This window comes from Macrotis lagotis, chromosome 6 (genome assembly GCF_037893015.1).
Source record: "Macrotis lagotis isolate mMagLag1 chromosome 6, bilby.v1.9.chrom.fasta, whole genome shotgun sequence".
NCBI classification, from domain to species: domain Eukaryota; kingdom Metazoa; phylum Chordata; class Mammalia; order Peramelemorphia; family Peramelidae; genus Macrotis; species Macrotis lagotis.
The window spans coordinates 7,774,477-7,792,109 of record NC_133663.1 but is presented as its reverse complement, the minus strand read 5'-3'; the positions used below and the strand labels follow the sequence as shown (position 1 = coordinate 7,792,109).

Genomic DNA, 17,633 nt, shown 5'->3' with positions numbered 1-17,633 from the left:
AGGGAGTAGAGGAATGATCATGATACCAAAGTCACATACTCTTCCACAGTATCATACAGCTCTCTTTGTAAATTTGCTTGCCTTCCTGCCATGGTTTCTTTGGCCCATATGCTTACTGGTCTTCTTTTCTATAACTGAAAATCACAGGAATGAACCTTATAGGGCATAAGAGCCATTCAAGCCCAGACTGAAGACCTGACTCATTGGAGAGAGAGGTCCTGGTTATATTTCCTATTGTGCAACTTGCACGTGGCAGCGGCCTGTGGCCAGAGGGTTGGAAGGACTCGCCCAACGAGGGAATTTGGACCCCCGGGCATAAAACCTGTTCTTGTCACCCTGTGTAAACAGGAAGCAAGGGGTGGCTTTGCCAGTGAAAGGGGAGATGTTGAGTTCGAAGCTTTGTTGGCATTTGAAGCACGCCCCCGGTTAAGGGCCCAGCAACAATGGAGGTTACGGGCAGGAGACATATAGAAACAAAAACCCCAAACCACCCAGCATCTTGCATGCAGTCAGAGTTGTTGGAACTTGATCCTCTTTTGTTGAAAGAGGGGAAGGGGGGTAGAGAAATGTGCTTCGAGTGGCAGTAATGTCAGGTTACATGACTTTACTGTCACCCAGACTGCATTCAGCTGCCTTTGGGCCCCTCTTTACAATCCACAAGTCTCCTGCTCTCCTAATTCCCATTTACTTCCTTTATCATAATCAGCAAAGAAAAACTTGTTGAAAACTAAACAAAATTGACCTCTGATGAAATGCCAAAGTTGATGCAGGGGAAATCTATCTACCTTCTTTTTGGACCTGTCCATTCAGAGATGATGGAGAATTTTAATGATACCTAGCCCAGAATTCTAGAAAAATAATACCATAGATTGTTTGAGGTCTTCAGTTGAATGAATTGGAAGTCAGCTTTTGATCCCTAAAAATGGCAAGTATTTCTTCTCTTTATATACATATATCTAAATCTACGTGTAGATATATTTATATAGGGGGTACAGTTAAAAGAGCATCAGGAAGATCCAGCTTCATTATCCTGTTTTTGCCTTAGTTTCTTCATTTGTAAAATGAACCAGAGAAGGAAGTGGCAAACCATTCTAGTATCTTTGCCAAGAAAAATAGCTCTCTACCAATCCACCCATCCATCCAACTATCTGTCCAAATATCTATCTATCTCTCTATTGATCTATCCATCCATCCCCTTCTCTATCTACATCTATCTATCTATCTATCTATCTATCTATCTATCTATATCTGCATATCTATGTATGTATGTATCTATCTATATCTCTCTATCCATCTATCTATCTACTTCTCTATATTTGTATCTCTCATCTATCTATATCTACCTCTATCTTATTTGTATCTATCCATCTAATTATCTTTATCTCTCTATCTCTCAATCTATCCCATCTCTCTCTCTTTATATCTAGCTACCTCCATCTATATATCTGTCTGTCTATGTATGTATGTATGTATGTATGTATGTATGTATCTCTCTATCTACCTCTCTATATTTGTATCTATATAATTATCTATCTCTCTATCCATCCATCCATCCATCCATCCATCTCATCTCTCTCTGTCTATGTATGAATCTATCTATCTATCCATCATCTATTTATCTATCTAATTATCTATCTTTATCTCTCTATCTATCCATCCATCCCATCTCTCTCTCTTTATATCTGTCTACCTCTATCTATTTATATATCTGTCTGTCTATGTATGTATGTATCTATCTACTATATATCTGTCTCTATTTGCCTCTCTATCTATATTTGTATCTATCCATCACCTATCTATCTAATTATCTATCTTTATCTCTCTATCCCTCTATCCATCATTCCATCTCTCTCTATTTATATCTGCCTCTATCTATCTGTCTGTCTGTCTATGTATGTATATATCTATCAATCTATCTCTATCTATCTACCTTTATCTATCTATCTATCTATCTATCATCTCTGTCTGTCTCTCTCTATCCTATCCATCTATCTACCTGATGCTCTCTCTCTCTCTCTCTCTCTCTCTCTCTCTCTCTATATATATATATATATATATATATATATATACAAACATTTCTATGTTTCATTTCTTATATGGATATATGTATATGATGCAATGAAATACTATATATAGATATATTTATATATCATATAGAAGAGAGAGAGACAATAAAGACAAAATGAAACATGATATTTTTGTTATATTTTTGTGGTTCAATCATTTCAGTTGTATGCAATTCTTTGTGACCCTATTTCAAGTTTTCTTAGCAAAGTTACTAGAAAGATTTGTCTTTCTATTCCTCATTTTACAGATGAGAAACTGAGACATATGGTTTAAGTACTAACCTAGGGTTGGAAAGCTAGTAAGTATCTGAGGCTAAATCTGAACTCAGGTCTTCCTGAGACCAGGCTCAGTATTCTATCCACTATGTTACCTAGCTGCCACTTTTGATATATAGATGTCTATGAATATATATATATATATATATATATATACATTTCTAAGTATGATTGTGGTTATATATGTGTATATTTTTATAAATATACATATAGACATCTGTATATACCCAAGAATATATCTACATATATAATTATTCAAATATATAGATGTATTAATAAGTATGATGTATGCATATATATATATATATATATATATATATATATATATATATATATATATATTTCTCTGATGTCCAAGGAAACCACTCCTAATTTCTTTGGAAAGTTGATAGAGATCAGAACTTGGGAATGGTTAGCTAATGACCTTCATGCATGAAGAGGACCAAAATGACACCATTATTTTGGGTTCAGGTTCCAGTGTGCCTGTTGTGTCTGATCTGATCAATATGAACCCAGAAGCCTCTACCCCAGGTCAAGCACAAATAGTCAATATAAATATGTGGAACAGGGATGTCTCGAAATTTGTGCATCTCACTTTGCTTTTGCATGTCTGTAATTCTACTTTGCTCATTGGTACCGCCTCTACTTTAGAGTCAAGACTGAGTAGACAAATAAGGAGATTCTGCTCAGAAGTCTAGGTCCTTTTTTTGGAGGGGGCTACAAGCTGGGTCTGTGCAGTCCTAGCTATGTACAATTTCATCTTCTGAGGGTTAGAGTTAAAGCATTCACTCTTGTGAACCTCTGCATTTTGGGGGGCAAAAGTTCTTCTTCCTGTCCCTAGTCACTCTACTACATGATAAACTATCTCATCCCTGATTGTTTCCTCATTCCCTAAGTTCATTCACTCACTTGTGCATCCATACCATGGATGGATGCATTCAGTAAGCATTTTAAGTACATAGAATTGGTAGGGTCCATGAAAACAACCTTTATTGAAATTTTACCGTTGGTTCTTTAGTTTGTAGAAATCATATTGTCATAGTCTCGCATTCTTAGGTTCATAGATTCAGATCTAGTAGGGACCTGAGAGTCATCTAGTTTAACCACCTTGTTTCTCATATGAGGAAAGTGAGGCTTAAAGCATGATATCTCATGCTCTCTCATCTCTGGTAAATGTCACAGGTAGTATTGGAACCCAAGTCTCCTTGGCTCCTGATTCATCACATCATCAGCTATCTCATGCTATTCAGGTCAGGTCAGGTGAAGGACAACTCTGAGACTTTGGGGAGGCAATCTTCATAGGATCCTGTGGGCAACAGGTATCACTGATATGTAATATAATAAAAGACCATTGGTTTTGGAGTCAGAAGAACTAGCATTGAACAATCCAGCTTTGCCCCTTATTATCTATATAAACTTGACTAAGTCCCTTAGCATCTCTGGACCTCAGTTTCCTCCTCTGTAAAATGAGAATGAGATTAGATAACTTCCCAAGCCCTTCCTTCTCTAGTTTTAGTCTTTTAGGATGCTAAAATAAAAACACACACATCTGGTATTCCAAATAGAGGAATTTCTTAGACTGGCAAACTTGATTGCGACTGGAAGGCAGGAAGTCATTCTGTAGTCTGAAACACCACAAATATTTAGCTCAGAGGATTCCCCCAGCCCACATGAGCATCATTGGTTTCCGTTGGCTCTGAGACATGGTAGCTTCCTGCCAGCTTCTCACAGTGTAGTTCTGTTCTAGAATAGAACTGGGGAGGCAGAGCTGGAGAGGCATCTTGACCTCTTCTCCTTTGAAAACTTCTCTTAATGGCAGCACATCTCACCACCATGTACACCATCCCATCCCCCATCCTCATTTTTCTAAAAATACCACTATTTAAGCCTTGTTCTATAGCTCCATTTCCTGCCCTTACTTATTCAAGCCTCTCCTATAACTTAGCGAATCACTTTGTTCAAAACTCAAGTCAGGTACCATCTTGCATTCAGAGCCTATCATGACCTCCCCTCCTCCCCAATGATCAATGCCCTCCCTCCACAACTACCATGTATTTCTTTACTTTGTGTCCATTTTATTATGTTATCTGTATTCTTACACACTTGTCTGTTTGTCTTACCCATTAGAAAGTAATCTTGAAAGCAAGGAATTCTTCATTTCTCCATTATTATCCCCAGGCCCTCACACCAAGTGGTGATTAAGAAATCCTTGTTGAGTGATTGCTGGAGGACACCTCTCCCTTAGAAGAAGGTTAATGGAAAGAAAAGGGAGGGGAAGCATAAACAGCTCAGTGATTTTTCAAACTCTGAACATTGTGAATCATGGTAATGATACACAGATAATATCATGTAATCGTAATAAATCAGTTGGGGACAAAACACAAGGGCTGGGATCTAAATCTGGATGAAAATTTGGACTGTGGCAAGGGTCACAAGATGGATCCACCTGGAGCTCTCTGACTCATCAGATGCTCACACTTCTAGTTCAGCCCCGAAAGCCAAGACCAGCTTCTTTGTGGGTGGTTAGACAGAACAATGAGGCTTTATAGAGGGTTCTTGTTAAGCTTGAATGAACTCAGAATGAACTGTAACCCACAATTTAATCCAGGTTAGGGAGATTGTTGCTGAGCTCTTCAGAAGAAAAAGTTTATTCCCAATATTCACCTCTAGCAATATCTCTTTTCTCTTCTTTTTCCCCTCTTCCTTTCTACTTCTCATTCTTTTTAAGCCAATTATTACAATATCATTACACTACCAGTCATCTCTTGTGTTCCTCATAGATTCTGGTGTAGAGGAGAATATTGCTGGAACTCCCACCCACCCCCATTATGAGAGAGAGAGAGAGAGAGAGAGAGAGAGAGAGAAGAAGGACTCATCATAGAATTAAAGATTTATAACTGAGGCTCACTAGAGGTCAATTTATTCATCTCTCTGGTATTATTTAGAAGGTCCAGAGATGAGAATGCCCAGGTTCAAATTCAGGATGACTGCTCTCAAATCTAACACTCTTCCCTTGACCTCCCTTGTATATGAAGGGAATGGAATTTCAAAGTTAGCTAATCTAAAGTCTTGACAAGTGAAAAGAAAATCCTTAAATCCTCTCACAGATCTGGTAGGCAGGATTGTTGTTCAGGTACTGAAGTCACTGCCCATTGAGCAATTCTAAGATTCTCTGATTCTTGGCTTTTGAATACTGTTGGACTAAAAATTTGCCACTGGTGTCAAATGGAAGAATGTCCTTTGGGTAACAGAAAAGCTTTGTTAATAACACTTGAAGAGTTTGGGGTAGGACCCAATAGAGTTGGAAGTATTTCTTGGTATCTTATCCCAATCAGTCAGCCAGTGGCAAGAGCTTACTGTGCCTACTATATTCTAGGCATCATACCCAGATACTAAAAAGATAATCTCACTTCCAGAATCAAAATAAAATCTTCTGATAATCAAATTACCTTCGTGGAATTCTCTCTCCAACCTTTCCAATCTTCATATTCCTTGGTTCTCTTCATGTACTTTTTGATCAAGTGACATTGACCTTCTTTTTTTATTCCTTCAGAAAACTCTCCATTTTCCCTGGAAATTCCAGACAGTCTTATGTCTGGATTTCACTCCCTCCCCATCTCCAAAATGAGTCTTCCAGATGTTCTTCAAGTCACAAATCCCACCTTCTACTAGACTTTCCCAATCCCCTCCACTGATTATCTCTAATTGATCCTATATAAATCTTGTTTGCATGTTGCCTACCCCTTTATAATGTGAGCTCCAGAAGGGTAGTTACTGGTTTGGGGTTTTGCTTTTGTTTGGGTTTTATGAGTTTAACCCGATTCTTTAATTTCGTTAATTAGCATTTGGAGCTAATTGAATGCTTTAAGAAAATCACGTTAGCTTACTAATGCCAAAGTCCTTTAGCACTTGCCTTTCATAAAACATCAAGTTGACCCCTTGTAGGCTTAGAAATAATAGACAAAAATAAATGCATACATTAAAACCATCCCGAAAGAGAGAACTAAGATATAATCCTAATAGCAACCTCATGTATTACTATGTTTTAGTAGCTTCAAATCATTATCTTACTTGATCTTTACAAGAGTACTGCATGGTCAGGTGAGCACACCTCATCATGCCCAATTTACAGATGAGGAAATTGAGTTACAAAGAGACTGACCAGTTGCTCTAGATTCTCTGTCTAATAACTGGGAGGGTCAGAATCAGAACTCAAAACTCTTTTTTTTTCCAATCAAATTCTAGTGTTTCTACTGCCCCAAAATGACTCCAACCAAAGCCATTTGTTCTTGTTTATTTTGCAGAAAATGAGACGTCTTATTTCTTAGTAGTAAATCTCTATTTACCTCCTGGCAATTTAAATGACTGATGATGATGATGATGATGATGTTGATGTTTATCATTCTTTTTTGAAGACCATGACATCAGGGAGGTGATGCTATGGCAAGCACATGAATTTGATTGGAGTGAGGAGGGAGTGTACTAAGTCACCAGACTCACTTTCTCCTCTAGAGCATCTGGATCGAGTGGCCAGAAATGGATCAGGATGATGGAGATTGTGAGGCAATCAGGATTAAGTGACTTGCCCAAGGTCACACAGCTAGAAAGTCAAATGTCTGAAGCTGGATTTGAACTCCCAGCCTCTTAACTCTAAGATCAGTAGCCTATCCCTCTGGTCCACTGAACTAAACCATAAATGGGCTGAACAACAAATTATAGCATATGATGGGATGAGACACCTGCTGTACTGTAAGAAATGATGAGCTCAATCATCTTAGAAAAAAATGGATAAACTTGGTCGAAATAATGAAAAGTAAAATGAGCAGAACTAAGTGAACACTGGATCCAATAACACCAATATTGTTTTAAGAACAACTAAGCTATTTTAACCATTATATAACCAAAATTAACTGCAAAGGATATAGGAAGGGAGATATTATCTGCATCCATAGAAATAATTGATAAATAAGGGAATGTATAGAATGATTTCACATATATACAGCTTTTGTCTAATGGTAGCTGTCTCTAGGATCAGGGAAGGAAAGGAGAGAAGAAAAAAAAATACACAGTTTTTTTTATATTTAACAGTAATAACAAACTGTACATAATTGGTTTGCAATTTCACATGCAATCATCCCTTTTTCCTAAATTATATGTTAGGAAATACTTGTTTTATTCCGTAAATTTAAAAACAAGTTCTGGGATAGGTAGAGATGGGTTGGGTTAGAGCTGTAGCAGAACCAGCAAATTCAACAATTGAAATGAACTCCACACATGAACTTTGAAATAACAGGCAGAACTGATGGCCTCAAATCAACCTTTTAATAAGAATTGAATTGGACAGAATAAGAGAAGCCAGATAAACCAGAAGTCACAGCTGGGAAAGTTGTCACAGGGGAGGAGGAAGCACATAATGGGTTCACCTGGGCTTCAGTAGCTAGATGCACTTTTGGGTGCTTCTTATTTGAATGAATTGTTTTTGTTAGCCGAAGTCTAGATTCCATTGTTTCTACTCTTCTGGAATGTAAATATTCTAGTTGTTATTCTTCAGTCTAATCCAACGCTTCATGGCCCATGGATTTGTCTGTGGAGTTTTCTTGGCAGACACTGGAGTGGTTTGCCATTTCCTTCTCCATGGTGGCACTATTTTTAGAGGTAGAACTGAGGCAAATACTTAAGAGTTAATTGAGTTAAGAGACTTGCCAACGGTCACATAACTAGCAAGTTTCTGAGGCCAGATTAGATCTTCCTGACTCCAGGCCTGGTGCTCTATCCACTGTACCACTGAGTTGCCAAAAAAGTCTCAAGAGATACTCTACATTTTGGCACTTCAGATTGTCCAATGGGACATATTTGGGTTTCATAATTAGATAATTACCATATAAAGCTTAAACAGCAACTCTACTCTTTGGATTCATTCAGTATTCTAAGCATGATCTAAATTCTGGTGTCCTGGGAAAAGTCTTTTTTGTTACATACTAAACACACTTCTGGTTGGTTCTTGTCCAACTCCAAGCTTTTTTTGTTTCCTCAGATGTCTGAATTTATAGCTAAGCTTGTGCCTGCTGTTGAGAATGCTCACAAGACCTCTTCAAGACCTGGAAGAGGAAAAGGAGTGATGGTGACCTCAGAACCGATTCGGATTGAGACCTACACTGGTCTGATGTCATTCATTGGAAATCGCAACAAACTGGGCTACTCCTTGGCCCGTGGCAGTATAGGATTTTGAAATCACATTCCTTGTATAATTAGGCTTATCAGAAGGTAGGCAGTCATTTAGGGTTCATTGATATTATCCTTTGCAGTTCTGTAAGCTGCCATTCCTACTTTGTCCCCTTCCATTCTAGATCCCTCACAAGCTTTATGACATATAGACACCTTTTCTGTGCCACCTAGTTTTTGAACTGAAAGAAGTTCGAAAGCTGTATAAATTATGTTAGTGTTTTAGACCTTTATGCAAAGGTTTCAGTAACAAAATTAAACATGTATACATTATCAAATAAGGGTCTGAATATGAAATGAGTTCTGTACTCAAATACATTCTCCTTCCATTCTTTTTTAAAAATTTTTTTTTAGAGTTTTTTTTTTTTTTTGCAAGGCAGTGGGGTTAAGTGTCTTGCCCAAGGCCACACAGCTAGGTAATTATTAAGTGTCTGAGGCCGGATTTGAACTCAGGTGCTCCTGACTCCAGGGCCAGTGCTCTATCCACTGTGCCACCTAGCTGCCCCCTCTTCCCATTCTTAATATATGCTTATTATCTGTCCCATCTCCCATTGTCTGCCGGACATCCCCACTTACATGTCCAGATTATCTCAGATTCCACATGTTCTACAAAGAAAATATACTCCACATTCATATATTTAAGTACTAGAACTGATTCTAATTCAAATTTTACACATGACTGTGGGCAAGTTTCTTTTTTATTTTTGTACCTCAATGTCCTTATATATAAAATGACAGTTTGAGAATTGATGAATTCTGAGGTCAGCCTAATCTATAATTTTGTGATTTTAATGGATATTCTCATCACATCCCTTCTAAACAGATTTAGTGATCATCTTACTTGTTTGCTCCATTTAACACTCACCACCCCATCTAAGTCAATCATTAAATGCTCACTTGATTAAGTCTTTCTAAGACATTCCCTTTGCAAATGGTGATGATGATTATGATGATAGTGGTGGTGGTAGTAGTGATGCTAATGATGATGGTTAGGGATTATTTGGTGTCTTAAAATTAATGAGTGCTTTACATATATGTTACCTTCTTTGTTCCTCATAAACTATGAGGTAGGCAATATTATCCCTACTTTACAAATGAAGTAACTGAGATAGAGGAAGATATGTGATTTGCTCAGGGTCACACAACTATTAAATGTCTCAGGTAGAATTTAAAGCTTCTTATTCAGAAAATCTTTACCATTTAAAGGTACAATGGGATTCCTACTGTTATCTCCAGTCTCACATACAATTCCTCCTCTTCACAAATGCTCCATTTCTGACTAGCTATTCTTGTTAATTGTGCCACAAACTCAGACTGAAGCACACAATGACTGCCCCTGCCTGTGTTCTTCCTATTTGGAATGATTCCCCCTGTCTTTTCCTACTCATCTGAGCCCTGGGTTTCATCCAGCAACAATGGCACCTCCTCTATGACCACCTACCCAATAGCCTCATGCTTGGTCAGAACAGTTTCTTTTCAATGTTTGCTGCATTGTTTCCATTTGTAAGTTATTTCACTCTTCTAATAGCTTTATGTTGCCATTTTGACATTTTACATATGTAGCCTGTCTTTCTCAAGCAGAATGTAAATAAATTGCTAAGAGTAGAGGTCATAGATTGCACCCCCCCTTTATTCCCACCAATTTACACTGGGCAAATCAAATAATATTTCATAGTTCAGAGGATTAAGAATTAAGTCAGGAGATTCTCAATGTTTGTCTTTTTTTTCTTTTTCTTAATAGTCATATAACTTGGAACAAGTCCATCATGCTTTCTTGTGTCAGTTTTCCCATATGTAAAATGTGGAGACAATGATATCTATTCTGCCTTTATTATGACATTGCTATAAAGACCCCACAAAAGCCATAAATAATGTCCTTTGTAAAGCTCTGTGCAAAAATCAGCTACAAAAATGTGGAAAATGTGTGAAAGCATTGTGATTGGTGTTGTTGGTGATCCAATGATAATGATTAACTGATGCCATTGCTGACAATGATAATGGTGGTGTTGGCGGTCATGGTAGTAGTGGTAGTGAAAGAAACAAAAACTTGAGCAATACTCTGAAGCCTGCTGTATTAGTTAAGTGGAAAAAAATGTCCGTAAGTCTTTCCTAAAGGTTAAGGTAGACATTGAAAGTCTATATTACACAAGAGAAATGCAATGCAGAGGAGAATTTATAGTGACAGACAGATTTTTATTTATCCCTATTAGTGACTGCCCACCATGAGACAGAAGAAGGTTGCTGGCTACTGGGTATTATCAATTGAAAGCTGCTATGTACATGGACAAATCTTGTCTCAGATAGGAAAGCTATGTCTCAAGCCAAATGGATTCATTTAACCAATCAGCATAGTAGAAAAGTTACTAAATTAATGAAACATAGGATGTGTCCATTTGGATAAGGGAACAAGAAGGACTTAAAAAGTCAAGTCTGGCAATTCAGGGCTAAATAGGGCATTCTAATAAGGGTCATGGAAGACCGTGGGCAACATGAAGATGGAAGAACGGGGAGAGGGTGGTCAATTAGGAGACTATCCAAAGTCTAACCATCTCTTGGGTAGTTTTGATAAAGACTGTCTGTCACTGAAATGCCTATCATGTATTCCTCTCCCTAAGACTGCATGTGAATGTTTTCCTGCTGTATCCTATTTTAATGGTTAAACAATTTTGATAAAGAATTAGAAAATAGCCAAAGCACAGGCCTCTGTAGTGTGTATGTATGTATGACTTGAATGGAATCGATGACAGTATCCCTAAAACTTCCCCAACAGGGAAGCTCAGGGGGGAAAAACAACAAATAATGATGATAATTGCTTGGTTTGAGTGATTTCAAAGTTTCTTCTTCCTAAAAAAAATGTATTTTAGCTTTGGAGGAATGTTGAATGTATCTCCCTCTCCCCCATCTAAGTATTGGAAATCAAGTTCTATATATGTATATAAATTTTGCTGTTTTTCTATTTTGTAATCAATAAAATCATTCAGGGAAATTCAAAATCAAAATTTAGGAAAAAAGTTATTACTTAAATGTCCATTTTCACATTGTAGTAGTATGTAATGACTAATCTGCCAATCATGCATGTCCCTGTTTTTCTCATTTATCCCTATACTACATTTCTCACACATAAAATTCAGTATTTCCATCAAATAATAAAAAGCATGTGTTAATCACCCATCAAGTTCCAGATATTGTATTTTCACTGAAGTATAAAGAAAAGAAAAAGAGTCCCTGCCTTCAAAAGCTTACATTCCTTAAGGGAAGACTCTGTGTACACAAAAAGATATTTTCTAATTCTAGAACTATGATATTATGATTTTGGGGATGAGAGATGTTTATGTTCATACAGAAGCTTACCAGAAGTTGGGTCACATGAGCTGTTACCTGTGGGGGTTGTAAGATCCAGATTAGGGCCATCCCACCTTTGGCTGAGGTACAGTGAAAACATAGGTCAAGGATTTAAAGTCCTAAGAGGTTAGAATGTTTAATTATGAGGGTGAATGCTAAAAATCCCCTAAAAATAAGGTCAAGGGTTAAGGGACACTGAGCTTGGGACTAAATCCCTTGAGAATGGAAAGTGGTTGACTGAAAGGAAGGGAGGACTGTAGAAAACAGATATCATTATCTCCAGTATGTGAATGATTTTGCTTGATGAACTTCAAAGGGGCAGGCTGCTGGTGAAAGGAAATAGAAGTTTTGCCAATAAGGAGCAAGGAAAATTTGGACTCATCCTTCAGGATGAATGTGAAGAGCATATGAGAGAAGTTACAACCAAATAATGCTAGAAAGGGATAGGTTATGGGCAAGGCCAGGACACTGGAAGTTCAAGGTGATGGAAAATATGTATGAGAAAAAAAATCCAAATGAAAGGAAGTTTATTCACTTTCTAACTAGAATTCTAGAGGTTGAAGTAAAAGGGTTGTGTTTGAGGAAACTCATTGTCAATTGGATATGGGTTGGATTGGATTAAAGAGAGTCTTGAAGAAAGCAAAGCAATTAGGAGACTAGTCTGAAAGTTCAGGTGAGGATTGAGGAGCCAGAATGGGAGATACAGCTATGTGAGGGCAGAGAAGTGACTGTGGAAAAAGTTGATGCAAAGACAGAAATGATAAAATATGGCCACTGGCTAGATGTGTGGGGTGTGTGAGAATGGATAACAGAGGCTAGCACTGAAATCAAGAACTTGGGCAAGTGGAAGGATCATGGAATCCTCAACAGAAAGAATCAAAATTGTTTTTAGATTGGATTTTGTTTGCTTTTTGTAGAGGCCATCGGTTTTTTTTTGGGGGGGGGGGGGCAATGAATTTTGTTTTAGGTGTATTAAGCTTGTACATTCAGAGAAAGACAATCAGGAGTGTTAAAGGGTCTTGTGTCAATATCATAGAGATCTGTTTACAGAACTGGGCATCAGTTGTCTGAAGAAGAAAAAAAGAAAATTTAAGAAATACATTATAATTGTCTTTAAATATTAGAATGAGTAGCATGTTGAATAATTAAAACTGGTCTTTTATATCCCAAAGGGAGGAATATTGAACCATGTCAAGGATCTGCAAATAGACTTTTTTTTCCCTTTTTAGGTTCAACAAAATTTTCCTGTATAAAAGTTGAATGGATTGCATCAAGCTATAGTGCATTGCTCATCACGATTGATCTTCAAACCTAGATTAGATGGCCATGCATGATGGAATATTTTTAGAGGATCAGAGAGTATTAGTTTGACTAGATAAATGCTGAGGTTGTTTCTATATTTGAAATTCTACATTTCTTTGATTCTGTTATGTCAGATGCTTATAACTCAAGATGCTTAGACATTGTGTGGAAGATGTTCAGGGTAAATGTTCTTATCTTCCTGACACTTAGCTAATTATTAGCCATCTGCTGCCCCTAGGGCAGCTATGAAGACCTTGTACAGTTTTCCCTGGTCATCTGAGTGAACTGTTTGGCAACAGAAGAGTCAGCTGAAACCAATGAGATGGCCATAATACATCTACACCATTTTCCATTGTCTAGGACCTGGTTCAGGAGGCATGGATAAAGTAGAAAAGTCATGGAGAATGATGCTGACCACATGCCAGGATCTGGTAACCCTGTGATCCATTGCTTCTGGGCTGGGGATCCCTGGAACTGATTGGAACACATCATGATAACCTCTGGAAGACATCCTCATGGCCCTCAGCAGATTTCTTGAACCTATTTAATCTGCAGGATTAATGCCATCAGTCTTGGTTTCCAGTGAAGGAGAAATATTTCCTTTGGAGGCTCAGCCAATCTTTAGAGATAAAAATTATTTTTTTTATATTGGTTTCATTTGTTTTTTGTAGAGGTCATTAATATGGGATGCAGACCCCAAATAGTTACAACATCATTTTCTTGCCATTCTCTTCACTTGAGATTGGGAAAACTTGGTTGATTTTCAAAAAGAAAAAACAAAACAAAACGGGCTTTGGCTCACTTCCTTTTGGCCCCTCTAAGGGAATTTAAAAGTTCCTTCTGAAAAGATTTGTTTACTTTTTTAATTTTTCCATCAGATTTATCCCTCAGCTGTCCCAGATACAAAACATCACCATTGGTCAATAAAATAAATCCCCATTCTGGAACAATCTATTCCACTTTATACCCCCTTTTTTCTTTTCTTCTTACCCCACCCCAACTTTTTTCTTACTGTGTAAAGTATTGTGACAGTCCCCAAGGCAATGAACTTTTATTGAGATGGCAAAAGGAAATGTTGAAATCTTTAGCCACCCTGTCAATAGGGTAGAATTAAATGTTGTTCAGTTATTTTGGCAGCAGTCACATACAGGCAAAATTGGCAAATTATTGTAATAATGTCGTATGAATATTCTCCCCTATCCCTTTGCCTTAAGAAGGTGAAATTTGTTGTTAGCTATGAAAGGCCCATCAGGTCTTCCTGACTTCCTATCCAAGATTTAGGATTTCTTCCCTTGGCATACCTTTTTAAGCCTGCCCATTTTTAAGGAAGCATTAATGACCTCCAAGTGAAATTTCAAAAGACCTCAATGGAGCAAAATCAATGGAAGATATCAAAATGCTTATGAATAGATTCCTCATTACACAAATTCTTGAGCCACTTACCTAAATTCTCATGGGAGAAGGTGATTACATTCAGATTCCAGCTGAGTCACATTCTACTCTGTCTCAAAAATCTAAAGTAATTTGCAGGTCATATACTCGTTTCCCCCCTCTCTTTGTTTATCTCCACTGTGCAAACACCACTGTCCAGATGATATGTTCTTCTGAGAGTCAGCCATGTTGAGGGACACTTCCTGTCATTGCTCCTCATCTCCTCCAAAACATGATAGGGTTGCTGTTACCAGGCAGATATGGCTCAGGCTTCTGGGATCTCCAGATGAATCTTCCTCCCTTTGAGATAAAGAACATAAATCCAATGATTGTGACTCAGTTATCACTACTTCTTTAGAGGGGGGGAGAGACAGAGGGAGAGACAGAGACAGAGACAGAGAGGAGAGAGAGAGACAGAGAGAGAGAGAGAGAGAGAGAGAGAGAGAGAGAGAGAGAGAGAGAGAACCAGAGCTAGATGGAGACAAACAGACAAAGAGACAAAGAGAGAGGAAGAGAAAAGTGGAGCAGAAGGAGAAGGAATCTCTGAAGTGTAGTTAAGGCTCACCTAGAGGTGATAGAGGCTTATTACTACCATATGGCCATAGACACTGTTGTTGCTGATGCTTCTTTTTTTCAGAGGAACAATGGCATCCTGATGTTAAGGTAAAATAGTGGATGATGAGTAGCATTTTAGATTTGCACATGAATTGGATTTAAGTGAGGCAGAGTTGCACAAAATTGCCAGCCTCATTCTTTCTGCTTGAGTCATTAAAGTCCAGTAGCAGGACAAATCAAGACGACTGGTAAAGATATCAATTGCAGTGGATAACCTTGGCATCCACAATGTCTGACCAAGTGCTAAGCACTCTATGTCACCTGCTTTAGCAGCCTTCAGGGCTATTGGAACAAATTCTTCTCATCCACCCATTCTATCAAGGTAAGACTTTAGGTGTTTGAGGTAGACATTACCCCATCTTACTGACTGGTACCTATTGGGTATGCTCAACCTATTGGTTTTGCCAGAATGTGGCTATTGTAACTACTACAGCTTCTTGGAACCACAGGTGAGATTTGACTGATAGGTGGGCACCAAGTGTGGATGCTCAACCCTGAAAAGGATATGGCAAGTATTAACACCAGAGATGCTATTCCTGCCTGACATGTCATATACTCCATCTCTACTGTGGTCAAAGGAAGGACACCAACATTGATTCCACCAGAATCTGCTAAGAAACCTCTCTTTACATTGGATTGTGCCACACACAAAGTGAGTGAACATCTATTGGTGGGGCAGGTGGTAGTGACACAGTGTGATAACATCTGGAAGGGGCTTACTCCATCCCATGGAAGTCACTCCTCTCTATATAGTTTTTACTATCTGTCTGGTCTGCCAACCTAAAGAAATATAAAATGGAATTCATATTCCTCCTGAGACCCAAGGAAATGTTAGAGTCACATACCTTATCTTCAGACCAAATATTAGAGGGTAGCATTGTTTTGATGGCACTCATACAACCTCCCCATGGCTCTTTTTCAGCTAAAAGAATAAAGAAGCCACATTGTTATTCCATATTATTTGCTTATTTGTGCAGTGATGAAGGGAAAGGGCCTTTAACATTACATTAACTTTTTTTTTGGCAAGGCAATGGGGTTCAGTGACTTGCCCAAGGTCACACAGCTAGGCAATTATTAAGTGTCTGAATCTGGATTTGAACTCAGGTCCTTCTGACTCCAGGGCCAGTACTTTATCCACTGCACCACCTAGCTGTCTACATTACATTAATTTTTACATTAACTCTTCCTCCTGGATTAATAGCTATTAAGATTGACACCCTAAATAGTGGCAAGGATGTAGAAGGATAAATCACCAACATTAAAAGGCTCATCAGTAGCCATCTAATTTTACCCAAACCTGCAAAAAAAGAAAAAAGAATCCCCCGTACATCATTCCTGAATTCCAGAAACAGAGTAGTCACTTAATATAGAGTTTTTTTAATTAGTTGAAAAGTGGTCACCGAGACATTTCTAGATGAAGATGATGTTGATGATGCTGTGGCCTTATTTGAGAATGAAGGGCAAATATCATTCACTATAATAATTCCTATCAGGGGACAACCATTATCTACTAAGGTAGTGCAATGAAATTCAGGATAACTCTTAACTTAGAAAATTATGCTTTCCTCTCAAATGAATGTGTCATCTCATTGATTTGGATATTTTTGCCATGAATGTGGATTACAACTTAGCCATGATACCTTGGCAGTTTCTGCCCTTCTCATCACTTCTTCTCTCTAGGGCCAGTAGCACAGATATAATCCAAATTTCATAGGCCGCCCTTAGATCAGAGGATATCTCTCATTTTGATTCTGGGTTAACCAGCTTTGGTGCCTTTAGACTAGCCTCATTTGACCTTAAGTTGAAGTCCTTCACCACCTCGCCCCCCCCCCACTCTGAATTCCAATTAAACTTTAGTTTAATCGGTGTTGTTCCTAAAATGTCCCAGAGCTGAACACGACACTCCAGATGTAGTCTGACCAAGACAGAAGACAGCCAAGCTCAACTTTGGATTCCTGGAAGCTATGTCTCATCACATAGCCCAGGAGAGACCTGGCTTCTTTAGACCATCATGTCACATCATCAGCTTTCAAGTCTCTAAAACTCTGAGAATTGGATTACCAAGTGGAGTGTGGACTATGGATCTTCCTTCATTGTGGACCTGAGGAACTCCTTTGAAAAGAAACTAATTGCTATATTTGATATTTTCCCTTATTAATTTTTATCTCTTTAAATTTTACACAGCCCATCAAAAAGGTTTTGGACATTAACTTTTTTTCAGCCAATGATAGATGAGAGAACATCTTATTCAGTTGATTCTCTTCACCAAGAGTGAAGAGAATAACTGTTGGATACATTCTCTTCATCTGTTTCATTCATCTATCCATTTATCTGTCCATCTAACCATTCAGTGAATACACAATGCTCAGCCCAATATCA

The 17,633-nt window shown here is 38.0% G+C and overlaps 1 protein-coding gene across 5 annotated transcripts in view; it reads left to right on the top strand.

Annotated features, from left to right (window-relative positions):
* The window catches only part of TPRG1 (tumor protein p63 regulated 1), a 378,969-nt gene extending 364,707 nt beyond the window's left edge, over positions 1-14,262 (top strand). For 4 of the 5 annotated variants that reach the window (XM_074190659.1, XM_074190658.1, XM_074190657.1 and 1 more), the window contains one exon: positions 8,377-11,729. In XM_074190659.1, the coding sequence (XP_074046760.1) occupies positions 8,377-8,571 (195 nt within the window). In that variant the 3' untranslated portion in view covers positions 8,572-11,729. Of the gene's footprint in view, positions 1-8,376; positions 11,730-13,568 lie in introns of those variants that run through there. The other variant, XM_074190656.1, reaches the window with a different exon arrangement.
* The last annotated feature ends 3,371 nt before the right edge of the window (positions 14,263-17,633 follow it).